Below are 13,571 nucleotides of genomic sequence, written 5' to 3'. Positions count from 1 at the left end.
CATCTGAAGATCACCTGACCAAGGCCAAGTACATCTGCCGTTACCTTGTCGGCACTCAATCGTACTCCATGGTCTACGACGGCGACTCGGGGCTTGGCATGGTCGCTTTTGTCGACTCCGACTGGGGCACTGATCCTACAACTCGCCGCTCTCAAACTGGATACCTCGTCAAGATGGCTAACGCCGCCTTCTCCTGGCAGTCACGTGCGCAGAACACTGTCTCGCACTCTGTCACCGAGTCCGAGTATATGGCTGTAGACGACGCTGGACGTCAAATCGTCTATTCGCGCAACGTCCTCGAGGAGATCTATTACTTCCTCGAGCCTGTACCGCTTTCTAGCGATAATCAGGGTGCTATCTTCCTCGCCTCGAACCCAGTCACTGAGAAGCGCACCAAGCACATCGACATTCGCTATCATTATATACGCGAGATCGTCGAGGCGAAGAAGGTTGAATTATTCTACATTCAAGGCGAAGATAACCCCGCCGACCTCTTCACCAAGAACCTGGGGCCTGACAAGTTCCTCAAGTTCCGCCCTCTTCTAGGGCTTGTATTCCACCCTTAGGCCTCTGTCTTACTTCGCTGATGCGCCTTTATTACGGCTGCTCAGCGAGGGGGGGTGTTGAACGCGGTAAGTACACCGCGGACTACGCGTGAGAACGCTCGGCATACTCGGCCACGGGCCGCCGAGCGGCTCGGCTTACCTAAGAGCGTCTAGCCGTATGGCGCGCTCTACGGAACGCCACTGCATGGCATGCACGTCTCCGATCGTGCATCCCCCGTTCCAGAGAGCTATCTCTAGCTACTCTATGATACCGTAGTGTAGCCCCGTTTCTTTGCTCTCGTTTCAGCCTCTCTCGTGTACTGTACAGTAGCACCAGCCACTCGTTCGTACCCTGTATAAATACCCGAGTATCCCGGCCTGCTAATACACAGTTCCTTTTACTACTACACTACGTGCGAGACCTCAAACAGGCTCTACTAAGCTACAGGTGAGATGTCGCGCCCACTAGCGTGAGGCTACCGTCTCAACAGTTGTCCGCTCCGCCGACATATCGGTGTCCCCGCGTCGCCTTCTCCGCGTCGCCCATCTCACCCACCGCCACCTCCGCGTCGTCCTCAGCGACGTCTCACGCGCGTCACCCGCGTCACCCTAGCCCGCAGCCCCATCCCCCGCCTACCCGTCCCTCACCCACATCGCCTGCCCGCGTCACCCACCTCACCACCTCGCCCGCATTCCCGCGTCGCCCACCTCGCTCGTCTGCCCCGCGTCCCCCGCGTCACCCACGTCGTCCGCGCATGGTCGACATCTTGCCATCACCCCCTCGCCCATCTCTCCCTCGCCCGTCTGGCCCTTGCCCACCCCACCATCGTCTTGCCCTCGCGTTGTGCACCACGCCCACGCCCGCGTCGCCCGCGCGTCACGCCCACGTTTCCCGCGCTCGCGTCGCCCACCTTGCCCTCGCCCCCTCCGTCCCCTCGGCCTTGTCCCCTCTGCGTCGCCTGCCTCGCCTCCCCTGCCTCGCCCACGTTGGCCTCAACAGCCCCCGTGTCGCGCCCACGTCATCTGCCTCGCCCACTTCGCCCGCCTGCCGCCTGTGTCACCCGTCTCACCGCCGTCTCGTCTCCTCGTCGCCCGCGGTCTTGCGGCCCCGCGTCATAGTTATATGTTTGTAGAGCTAGTGAATGTGTATAGAGTAATATTTTTTGACTGCAATACACTTATACTTTCATGAATGCATTGCTATAGTGAGAGTGATCAACTGCAGGATCCATTGATCCGCACTGAGCCATGATGTGCGGCTCAGTTCGAGGCTCAATCCGCAGATTGCGGCTCCAGCTCGCGCGGCTCCGGCTCTTCCGGAGGATCTGATCCATGCGGATCCAGATCAGGGCCCGAAAATGGCCATGATCCACGGATAAGACTCCGGATCATCCGTGGATCGATCCTCATGCAGCCTTAATCTGAACAGCGTGTTTCCCGTGGGCAGGTTCGAGACACACGTACACGTGGAGCGCAGGGAACGCGAGGGTGACGACGCGGGCAACGTGGGCAACTCGCGGGCAACGTGGGCAACTCGCGGGCAACGTGGGCAACTCGCGGGCAACGTGGGCAACTCGCGGGCAACGTGAGGGCGAAACGGGCGACACTAGCAAAATGGGCGGGCAACGCGAGAGCGAAACGGGTGACACTGGCAAAATGGACTTGGTGGGTGAGGTTAGCAACGTGGCAAGGTGGGCGATGTGCGAGAAGCGGGCGCAACGCGGACGACACAGCCAAGTGGGTGACATGGACGACACGGCCAAGTGGGTGACGCGGGGCTCTGGCAAGACGTGCAAGAGCGAAGTGGGCTATACAGGCCACATGCGCAAGGTGGGCGATGTCGTAAGGCGGAAAGAGTGAGACGGGCAAGGCAGGGAGGGTGGGTGAGGTGAGTTTAGTGAGTGAGGTGGGGTGGGCAACGCAGGCGTGACGTACAAACCCCGGGGAGTCGAAGTTCATGTCTAGTTCGGTGTCTTGATCCCGTGTAAGTGAAAGCCTTGTCAGCGCGCACCCCAGCTGGATGAACATGAAATGTACTCACACGGGCGCACGGTGGACCTTCTGACGCTTGAGCCAACCTCGGAGGAGTACTGGGATAAGACGAAGAGGTAGTCGAAGGATCCCGGACAGCGTGGCGCCAGGCCCTGGGCATCGATGAAAACCTCCAGCTGAACGTCCTCGACCCGGGGAAGGTGTTGGCAGGGGCGTAGAAAGCTGGGGAGGGAGCAGACGCCATGGGCTGAGCAGAAGCGGCGCGGAGCTAGTACACCCCCTTGTCAGTGTCCCATGCGACCAAGTAAGACGACAAGTTCTACGCACCTTTCGACACGGCGAGCGGGCTGCCCAGAATGCTCTCGCCCTTCGCACGGAGCGTGGCAAGGGTGTGGATAGGGGTGGAGGAGGACAAGGACAAGGCTGTGAGGACGAGGACAAGGCTGCGCAGCGCGCTGGCAGAGTCCGCGTGGGTCGAGGCTGAGATTCCCACACCAGGCGCTGCCAGTGCATACGCGTCGCCTGTGCACTTCAATGCTTGTCTCTTCCACACGTTGTCTCCAAGTCCGCTCGAGCCCGCTCGCTACCTTGCCAACCGCCACTGATCCACATCCACAAGCTCGAGCGGGAGAAAGAACTCAGGCGAATTGAGGAGTTCCACCGACCACAGCGCGCTCTGTAACTGCGCCTCCGCCCGGGACATGTTCCACCACGACTTCTACACCCCTGCGCTCTCCGACAACCACCACCTCGACGGTCAGGGCCAAGGACCGCCGTGCCACGGACACGATATATGTGAGTCAATCTATCTTAACATCTTTTATTTACCCCCTTTTCCCCACCCTATGCCATCCCCACTTCTTCTTCGCTGCCAATTCCCCGTTGTGCCATCCTGCCGTCACCAGATTACGTGTTGAGCCTGACCCTCCGCCCGCACGTGCACCACCAGTTGCAGTATTGACTTGTCAAGCCTGAGGACGAGCAACGCTACACGGTGAGCAGCTCTCCGCTCCCTGTTGCACCAATTGAGAGACTGACGATCGTGACACCTACGTCGCCCGCTTTGCCCACCTTCCCGTTGTTGCTGCCTCGCCCTTGTCAACCAAGTCGGGCCACGTCGCGCTCGCATCATGCTATTCACCACCTCGCCTGCACCGCTACGTTGTTTGCATTGCACGCGTCGCCCACGCGTGTCACCTGGTCGCCCACGCGCCTTGCCTGTGTCACCCACTCGCCTGCGTCACTCACCTCGCCCACGTCTTCTCCCTCGCTCTTCATGCCCGTCTCCGCTTGCACGACCCATGGCGCTCCCCCCGAACATGCCCGTTTTCCTGCCCGCTCCCGCTCGGCAGATGGCAGGACTCCAAGCCACATCGCTGCCTCCACGGTCTTCCTCGGCGCCAGCGCGGCCCCTGATTGAGCGCAGTGTCGACGAGGAGCTGTGGCTGCCCATGCGTCGCCCACAGGTGTGAGCGCCCCGCTGACGAACGCGACGAGATGGGGCTGCCCTCTCAGCTCCAGCAGCTCGACGACCGCGAACGCCCCTCCGCCTCCCACGCCTGCGATCGCGTCCTCCGACTCGCCCGTGTCGACGCGGAGCCCGCGCGGCTTCACGAACGTGTCGTCCTGCCGGCCGAGGTACTCGATTAGGCCGTCGCTCGTCCACCTTGCGCGGTCGCTGGAGCGGTACATCATCAGCCTGGGCTCCGAGAACGGGTCGGGCAAGAAGGCGGCGGCAGTGAGGTCGGGGCGCCCGAGGTATCCGCGCCCGACCTGGTTGCCTGAGAGGCAGAGCTCGCCGACGGGGACGTGGGTGTCTGGGCAGCGAAGGTCGATGATGTACGCTCAGGTGTCCCCGTACGGCCTGCCGATGACGCCCGCAGGGACGTTGGTGTCCAAGGCGAAGGTCATTCCTGCGCAGCTGACCGTGACTTCAGTAGGACCGTAGCTGCGCGTGCTCGTTAGGACATACGGAGTGACGACCGCCTGCCACCGCTCGCGCTGCACAGTGTGGAGTGCGTGCCATGTGCAGTTTGGATTTCGGTGACGCACGCTGCCGTCTATAGTACCATCTTGAGCTCGAGGCGATGTCATTGTCGTTCATCATAATATATCTGATTCACACAATTCAAAGCTTGTCATGGCCCTCTATTTCTCGTGTGCCATTGTCCAAACTGGTCATCTAAACTTTCTGAGATTCGCCTGAGATGTCTGATCACCTCTCACCAATCTGAAACTTCTCACATAAAATGTGTGAGAGATTTGAGAGGTTCAGAAATAATGGGAATTACTGATGGTACCCTCCTCTCTGACCTTGATCCCACCCTCCCCCTCGTGTCTATTCCTGACTTCGACACCGCTCTAGAGCGCATCACACACGCCCTCACCCAGACTGTGGAAGAGACCGTGCCTCTCCGCAAACCAACACCCTTCGCAAAGCGCTGGTGGTCAAACGAGCTTATGAAGCAACGAAAGGCGCTACTAAAGCTCCAGCGGCAGGCCCTTCCTTACCAGATGACACCGGATCACCCCCTCCAAGTGACTCGTCGGAAAGCACGCAACAAGTACAAAGACGCGATCGACATCGCAAAGCGGGAGTGCTGGCACTCCTTTCTTGACGCTATCGACCCTACCTCCCTCTGGACAGCCCACCGCTGGGCCAAGAAGGGCGCCACGGACGGAGGAGCCACGAGGATCCCTCCCATCGCCCCGTCATCACGCTCGGGCTCGGGAACACTGCTCTACTCGAACGAGGAGAAGTCGCAAGAGTTCTACGACACATTCTTCCTCCTGCCTTGCGATTCGCCACCCCTCCCACCCGACTTTGAGTACCGAGAGCCCAAGTTTGACTACACGCCGCCGACAGATGAGCAGATCTCAGAGACGCTGGCAGGTCTCCGGATGCACAAAGCCCCGGGCCCGGACGGCCTACCAAACGAGATTTTCCGATACTGTGCATCGACACTTACCCCACACCTAGGCAGGCTGTTCCGCGCGACCTTCTCACTCTCCTACTACCCCCAGTGCTGGAAGATCTCCAACACGGTCGTCATCAGGAAGCTGGGACACCCCGACTACTCAGCTGCCAAAGCATACCGCCCTATCGCGCTCCTCAGCTGCCTCTCAAAGATCCTCTCCCGCTGCGTAGCTGACACCCTTGTCTACCACGCGGAGAAGCACGCCCTCCTCGCCAATTACCAGTTTGGGGGGCGCCCGGGCCGCACCACCAGCGACTCAGTCCACCTCGTCACGAAGCTTGTCAAGGACGCGTGGCGCAGTGGACGCGTTGCCTCAATCCTGTTCCTCGACATCAAGTCGGCCTTTCCCACGGCCATGCCTGACCGCCTCTTCCATAACATGAGGATGCGAGGTGTCCCGCACGTCATCACTGACTGGCTCCGGGAGAAGCTCACAGGCCGCCGCACCACTCTCAAGTTCGACGACTTCGCGTCCCCCGCGTTCGACATCTCCAGCGGCATCGACCAGGGCTGCCCTCTCTCCGTCATTCTATACGCCTTTTACAACTCGGATCTACTCGACGCAGTGAACCCAACCAAACGGCTCACAGCAGTTGGCTCGATGGACGACGTAGCCCTGATTGCGACAGCGGACACCTTTGAAGGGGCACACAAAATGCTCAGCCACTTCATGCGGAAGGACAGTGGCGGTTTCGAGTGGTCCCTGTCGTGGAACGGACTCTGGATGTGCCCTATGTATTATTTTTCGCCTTTTCCTCACCTTTTCTCTGCCTGTTACTATATTGGAAGGTTGTTCCCGCGATTAAGCGCCCGTATCGCGGACTCTCTTAGCACTTGCACTTCGTGTCCTAGCCCTCATCTCGACCTCTTAGTCTTTGTGGGCTAGGTGAGTATCTCGATTGCCTGTATGTATGTAGAGCTATGTTAACTTGGTCTTTGTGGGCTAGACCTCCCTCGTGTGACTCTAGTTTGCGTCTGCTTTGCGCCTAGTGCCGGCAACGCCTCTGCACCACTACATCGAGGTCATCCAACCTCCATCTACACCCATCCACCCCTCCCTCTCCTCCGATTGGCGTTCGCGGCCCGCTCCTGCGTCAGTCCCGCCTCCACAACTCGGTCTTCTGAATCGAGAAGTTTGGGCTTCTGAACTGCGCCCGCAAGATCAAGACCCTGGGGCCCGCGCTCGACCTCAATGGCATTAGGGGTGGTCAAAGTTAGACAGCGAGGGCCGATTACGGGGACGATTATCGTTTCGCTTTCAGTTGCAGAATTGTCCCATAATCGCGCTTTAACTTTGACCACCCCGCGTGAAACTCAATTATGCACTCGATTATACACTCGATTACGCCGCAAGCTGCCAGATGGTCTGGCTGACAAAGCATTTAACTCCGAGTGAATTGGCTGATGTTTTCCGTCATGGCTGGGTTGTTGTGGTCACGTGGCATAAACATCATGAACGCGTCCACACTAGGACTCGGTAGTAGTGTTACCCTCCCTGCCCTTGTGCTTGTCCTTTTGCCGGATGCCTCGCTTGACTACTCGAGCTCTTCGTGCTCGAGAGCTTCGGCAAAGGTACATCAAGTTTTGCAAAGCACGCCGTGCTCGAGAGCAACACCAGGAACATCGTAGCAATCAAATTCCCGAACCACACACCGACTTCTCTCTCTCCTCTCTCTCTTCCCTCTCCAGCCTCTCCGATACCGAAGACCCTGACTCCACTACTGAAGGCAACCATGGCCCCAACCTCCCCCTCCCCACATTCTTCCCCCTACTTGATCTCGACGATGATCCTTTCGACCCTGTTTCTGATTTCAACAACGCACACCTGGCCCAAACCGGAGAGGACCTGGATGAGGATGAAGACCGAGAGGCTGATGATGAAGGAGACAGTGATGAGGAACTCCTGGCAGGTTTTCACATACGTCAGTCTGTCCCCATTCGACGTCCGAGCAAGTTGTCCTGCCGCATTCGCTGTGCTCTGGTCAGCATGTATGCGAAGCGTTACGAAGCACCCCGTTCCACCCTTCCTCGTGGCCCAGGCTACCTTCCCCATGTACTCCATGTGTTCAAGCATCAACGACCTGACAAATTTCGAGAGTTGCTCCGAATCAACCCATCCACTTTTGATCGGCTGGTCGCATGTATTGAGAAAGACTCCGTCTTCTCCAACAATTCTAGAAACCCCCAGATGCCAGTCGAACAGCAAGTCGCAATCACTCTGTATCGTTTTGGACATTACGGGAACGCAGCAGGTCTACAGGCAGTGGCAAATTGGTCTGGCTGCGCGAAGGGCACTGTTGATATCGTCACTCGTCGAGTCATGACTGCTATCCTCCGACCGGAGTTTCGTCTGAGTGCAATACGTTATCCCACACCTCAGGAGAAAGAGGAGGCCAAGGCGTGGGTGGAGAAACACTCGTGCCATGCGTGGAGAGACGGCTGGTGCATGGTGGATGGGACCCTCATTCCGCTTGACGAACAACCTTACTGGTTTGGGGAAGCATACTTTGACCGCAAGCAGAATTATTCTTTAAATGTTCAAGTAATGTGCTATCCACCCTCTTCTCGTTTTCTCGCTTGCTCATGATATGTTCGGTCTAGGTTATCTCTCTGCCGAATCTGCGCATCATAGATGTTGGGTATGGGCACCCAGGTAGTACACATGACGCTTCAGCCTGGCGGAAAACCTACCTTGCACAGAAACACGATGAGGTACTGGATGAGGGAGAGTTTGTATGGGCGGACTCAGCTTATCCTGTACGTTCTAATCTTCCATTGGGCATGATGAGTCTCCCGCCTCTGACGACTGGTACAAGATCGATCACTGGGTAGTTGCTCCGTACAAGATGCCCGAAAGGGAGAAGCGTGAAAACGAAGTTTTCAACAACCACCTCTCAATGGTCCGCATCCGCTCAGAGCACGCCATCGGTTTCCTTAAGGGCCGCTTCTCATCACTTCGTGGTCTTCGGGTACGGATTGTCGACGCTCGCACGCACAAGTTTGCAACGTACTGGATCCTTGCTTGTGTGGCTATCCACTCGTTCGCTATGCAGCACGAAGACGAAGAGCGCCACACCCTTGGGACCACCTCAGACGATGTCGTTGATGACCCATTCATCCAAGAGGGCCTCGAGCATGACGAAGACTTGGGGGATCACGCAGGGATGGGTGAGGTTGGCAGTGGGGCTACAGTGAGTGGCATAAGTCGCGTTCAACTCGGGAAAGCACGGCGAGAACAGCTCAAGCTAGCGCTGCAGAGGAGCAAAGATCGTCAGACACAAGAACGAGCTGCACGCAAAGCCGCCGAGAGACGCGGGCAGCGAGGGCTGTTCATGTAAATCGTGTTCATTAGGTATGATGTACTATCACTACAATGAGAAGAGGGGACCGGAATTTGTGTAACTGCGCATCACACTCTGCAGCTCGCCGTTCAACGAGAAGTAGGTCGTATGTGAAGATCTTGGGCTTGTCGAAAAGGTGTGGACAACCCCATTCCAACGACGCCTATCGCGCACAAAACGGGCCGGTCGTCGTGCATATACGCAAGGAATACGAGTGAATATACAATGCTTATGAAAGTGGGGAATGGATGGGGTACAGACATTCGAAAAGTGAACAGAATGCAGCACAAGTGGATTCGATGGAAAGAAGAAGAAGAAGGCTCCGAACAGATGAAAGAGCGAGAATGGAACATACCAAATCGCCCAAGAAACACCCATATGTTGTCCGCATAACCTGTAGCCACCAACACCTCTGAAAACGAATCGATATATCTTCCAATTCTTGACGAAACACGACGGGGAAAGGATTGTCGGAAAGAGGGAGTGAAAACAAAACCAACAAGCCAAAAATCGTGGGATTCCGACCATTTTTGACCACGTACTGGTCGAGTTTGCGAACACCGAAGGCCAGTCTGCAATGGAATGGCATACGACCTTGTGAGGGGTGGGAGAGTAGTGACGCACCATCAGACGCGCAGTAACTTGCTCGATATATGCCGCAGACTCACCCGGTGGATTTGGTGCATCGTCAGTGCGGAAGGAGATAGGAAGGGAGGAGTGTATGGGTAGCGGGAGAGACGCACAAGCGCGTCATACCTTCAAAGGCGCCCAAGCCACCGCGGCCGTTGTCTCTGTTAACTTCACGTTCAGCGGTGCCGCCCCAATCTTGTGCGACGCCACGCGATGTGGTGCTATTCGAGTTGCAAATGTTTGTTTGTTGTGCTTGCCGCGCTCGTTCGTGCCCGACTTTGAGCTGCTGCGCGACCTAGGGGAGTACACTGTACTGCTGGCGCGCGTCCGGGAACTGCTTAGTAAGCGGACGCGAAGGGGAAACACGCGTTTGGACGTGTCTGTGCCTTTGAACACGCACCGCGGCATCCCTTTGCAACTGCCCAGAGATGGCCAACTCTGGTGTATGATGGGCATCAGCGTTCAAAGAGGTCTCAGTACCTCGGGACAATGGTGCCTGACCGCAAGGGTGCGCTAAGGGGTGTGTTCCCCTTGGGGAGAATTTGGGTCCGTTCTCCCCGAGGTTTTGTATCACAACCCATGCTTGAAGGTGAACTCTTTCCCTCTCAACAGTACATTTTTAGGCTACTAAAGTACCTCTGTGTAGACCTGTCACGTGTGAGGCTCGGATGAGTCGGATCGCCGCGCAGGTGCTCGTCGGTAGGCTTCCAGTGGGTATGGCAAGGTACGATCTGTGACAATCATTCATCTGAACACCTCTCCCTCCCCTCCTTCACCACGACAACCCCTTGCACCCTCCAGATCTGGTTGCAGGTGTAGTGTCGTTTATAACGGGCGCCTATTTGGATCGGATGCGTCTGGAGGCTGCGGAGCATCGTGCTGTAGAATTGAGCGGTGCTTGTGCTTGTTCGATATGGGGTATCTCGTGAATCAGAGACCTTTGTGCATGACACAATGTTGTATGCAGTGTGCCTAGCATACATAGCGCAAACATGAAACCATACTAAGACTTGGACGACTTCCCAGTGCTGTGACCCGTGGCCACGCTTCCTTCGCCAAAATTGCCGAAGTCTACACCATGCCTACTATTGTAATCCATCGCCATCGGGCCCATCAACGATGCTGAGGCTGAGGCTGCTCCGTAATCCCATTGGAGGGGGTCTGTACCAGTCTGGTGAATGTCCGAGGAGGAGGTCGAGCTTGCGAGGTCGAATGGAGAGACCGGTGCCTGTTTGCGCTGGATTTGCGCGAGCTGGATCTGCAGGCTCGCATTGACCCTGGCCATCCTGAACTTGTGCTCGTTCCGAATCGCCACCTCTTTGAGTGCCACCTTGCCCTTCACCTTGGTGGTCTCTAGGCGGACTTTCAGCGCCTCCACCTCAAGCTGCTTACGATGTGTCTTCTCCTCTTCCAGATGCAGGTTGTCGAACTCGCCGCTGTCCTTGGACTTCCTCTTCATTGTGGGCGTCTGTTTCGCGGCTGCGGGAGAGGATGCGGCACGACGAGCTGGTGTTTTCTTTGCCTTCTTTGCGGCTTGCTTGGGCGCGAGAGGAGTAGAGGACTGCTTACGTTTCTTTTGCGTCTTCTCCGAGTGCTCGTCCTCGTCGGAGATCTCCCCCAATCCATCAGCTCCCTCATCCGCGCTTTCCAACCCCGAGTCTTCTCCGGCGCTGGTGGAACTGTACGAGCCCTGGTTGTCATCATCATCTTCCTCCTCATCTTCGTCCTCATCATCAAGCCCCGGTGGGTCTCGATCGCTACCGGCATCGTCTACTTCCAGCATAATAGACCCGAAATCAACATTTGATTCGGTGTTGTTGACCTCTGGGGGCTCTTTGTTGGGGTTGTTTTGAATGAGAGCCATTATGCGCTCGTAGTAAGGGAACGGCCCTGTGACAAGCTCCTCTGGGTAGTGTGCACGATGTCAGTGGTACCTCGGAAAGATATGAGCTGATATGTACTCACCCCACAAGTTCCGGACATGCTCGGACGCTCCGTCGAGTTGGTCTGCACGCTCAATCCCACCACCCGTCTGACCAAGTTTGCCTTTGATGTCCATGGCCTTCTTTGTCATGCTACACGGCCCTCATCAGTGCCGTTCCTGACTGAAGGCATAGCAAGAACAGCGGGGCTTATGTGTCAAGGCGATTCTTGATCTTATTGACGAATGGTAGGCGATCTACAGCCTTGCTGGTTCCGTCGGCGGCAATTACCTCGGCAAGCTTCGGACCCTGTACACTGTGATTCTCGAATAGAATCTTGGCGAGAGCCCAGTGATACTCGATCTTCTTCTTTCCACCGCCGCGCTGCGTAGATGTGTTTCCTCCTGAACCAGGGAACAGCCCTCTCATCATGTCCTCATCCTGCTCGATAGAATCCAGGAGAGACCAAGTCAGGTTGTCCTTGGGATCCTCCCAGCTTGGAGTGCAAATGGTGAGCACATGCAGAGTCCAATAGAACAACTTGTACCCACTTGAGTGGGTCCTCCTTTTTCTTCGCAGACTTGTTTTGGTCCGATTTGTTACTGGCGGCTTTCCGAGAAGTGTTTTGAGACGTGTTGGTCTTCTTTTTCGAGGACTTGGAAGGCTCCTTTGCTTGTTTTCCAGTGGCCATGGTGTATATAACAGACGTAGGAGACTGGATGGGACGAGCAGCCGTCGTGCAGCTACTGGGCATCGCATTTATTTCGCTATTTACATATTTTGCAGGACAAGTGGCGACTTGTGTAAGTCAGGCGAAATTAGACGCTCTCCCAACAGCGAGCCTCCCATAATCGCGCTGTGGGCTGCGAAAGCGGCTCCAGAGCCGCTTTCATCGCTGCCCCGATTATAGATCCATAATCGAAACGATAATCGTCCCCGTAATCGGCCCTCGCTGTCTAACTTTGACCACCCCTATTGTAATCCAGCCACAAGCTGTCTGCCGCTTCCTTGGCGTCATGCTGGACCGCCAGCTGTGGTTTCATGCTCATGTCGCCCACGCTCTCGCGCGTGGCACGGCGTGCCTCGCAGCCATCCGTCACCTGGTTGGTCCTCGCCACGGCGCGGCACCAACAGCCGTCAAGCGCCTCTACATGTCGGTCGCGATCCCCTGCGTTCTATATGCGGCAGACGTCTTCCTCCACCCGGAAGGCCTAGACCGGGAGGGCAGGCGAGTCCGCGGTTCGGTTGGCGCAATCCGCAAACTCGCCACACTCCAGCGCCAGGCGCTCCTTCTCATCACAGGTGCTCTCCGCACTACCGCTACCGACGTGCTTGAGATACACGTCGGCCTCCTCCCGTTTCTACAGTGGTGAATCGCCAGGTGCATCTGTTGCCATAGCCTATCGGCAGGTGCAGATGCACCTGGTGATCCGGCCGGCCCGGTTGCATTCCCCAAGCGTGCTCACGCAGCCGCTCGTGACATTGCCCCAAGACATCTGGACACCGGCGCCTCAGGCCCTGCCACCTGAGCTCACCGTCTCCGACAGTGAGCTCACCTCCCTTTTTGTTTCACATCACACTTCGTACATAATTAGTGATCAAATATATTTATCAATAAACTACTACACAGGGACGCAGAGGCGAAGGCGGGTGCACGCGGGCGGGCGATGCGGGCGGATGAGAGCGACGTGGCGAGGGGGAGAGGCGGACGTGGACGAGGCAGGCGCGGAGTAGAGCGACGTGGCAAGGCAAAGGCGGGCGCGGAGGAAGCAGACAGGCAGGAGGACGCAGGCCAGGCGCAGGTGGACGGCGAGGTGGACGGAAAACGGCGACGCGGAGGGTGACGCGGCATCTGGTGACGCAGGCGTGGAGGAAGCAGGCAGGTGTGGGGGACGCGGGTGAGGCACGGGCGGACGGTGAGGTGGTTGGAGAAGGGTAACGTGGCGAGGCCACCTGTGGTCACCACGGCTGTATTACAATGCCCCAGGTACATGGGAATAAGCTTTTGCTATTCCTGAGGACGTTGTTATTGTAATAAACGTGGTGAGGTCTTTAACAATAACAACGCAAGGGGGTCTTGTAATAACTGGTGCTGAGGCTGTTAAAAGCAACGTGGGGTTGTTAAAACTGGCGTAGGGTTGTTAAAACTGACGTGGGGCTGTC

At 57.0% G+C, this 13,571-nt stretch overlaps 4 protein-coding genes across 4 annotated transcripts; 2 read left to right on the top strand and 2 right to left on the bottom strand.

Moving 5' to 3' along the window:
- Positions 1 to 4,100: 4,100 nt before the first annotated feature.
- On the bottom strand, positions 4,101 to 4,337 carry BXZ73DRAFT_3911 (enterobactin synthase subunit F; the record flags this gene model as incomplete). Its single annotated transcript, XM_048018313.1, has 1 exon — positions 4,101 to 4,337. A coding segment is annotated over one exon (237 nt), but the record flags the coding sequence as incomplete, so codon positions are not given.
- A 3,165-nt stretch (positions 4,338 to 7,502) lies between these two features.
- BXZ73DRAFT_51022 (uncharacterized protein) lies at positions 7,503 to 8,102 on the top strand (the record flags this gene model as incomplete). Its single annotated transcript, XM_048020541.1, has 1 exon — positions 7,503 to 8,102. The coding sequence occupies one exon, from the start codon at positions 7,503 to 7,505 to the stop codon at positions 8,100 to 8,102; it is 600 nt and encodes a 199-aa protein (XP_047875289.1).
- A 2,387-nt stretch (positions 8,103 to 10,489) lies between these two features.
- On the bottom strand, positions 10,490 to 12,099 carry BXZ73DRAFT_79483 (uncharacterized protein; the record flags this gene model as incomplete). Its single annotated transcript, XM_048023098.1, has 4 exons — positions 10,490 to 11,391; positions 11,452 to 11,551; positions 11,700 to 11,904; positions 11,960 to 12,099. The coding sequence occupies 4 exons, from the start codon at positions 12,097 to 12,099 to the stop codon at positions 10,490 to 10,492; spliced, it is 1,347 nt and encodes a 448-aa protein (XP_047875288.1).
- A 286-nt stretch (positions 12,100 to 12,385) lies between these two features.
- On the top strand, positions 12,386 to 12,781 carry BXZ73DRAFT_51019 (uncharacterized protein; the record flags this gene model as incomplete). The annotated part of the gene is made up of 1 exon (XM_048020540.1): positions 12,386 to 12,781. A coding segment is annotated over one exon (396 nt), but the record flags the coding sequence as incomplete, so codon positions are not given.
- Positions 12,782 to 13,571: the final 790 nt, after the last annotated feature.

This window comes from Epithele typhae, assembly GCF_022376455.1.
Source record: "Epithele typhae strain CBS 203.58 chromosome Unknown BXZ73scaffold_45, whole genome shotgun sequence".
NCBI classification, from domain to species: Eukaryota; Fungi; Basidiomycota; class Agaricomycetes; order Polyporales; family Epitheliaceae; genus Epithele; species Epithele typhae.
The sequence above is the reverse complement of the archived record's forward strand: the minus strand, read 5'-3'. Positions and strand labels throughout refer to the sequence as shown.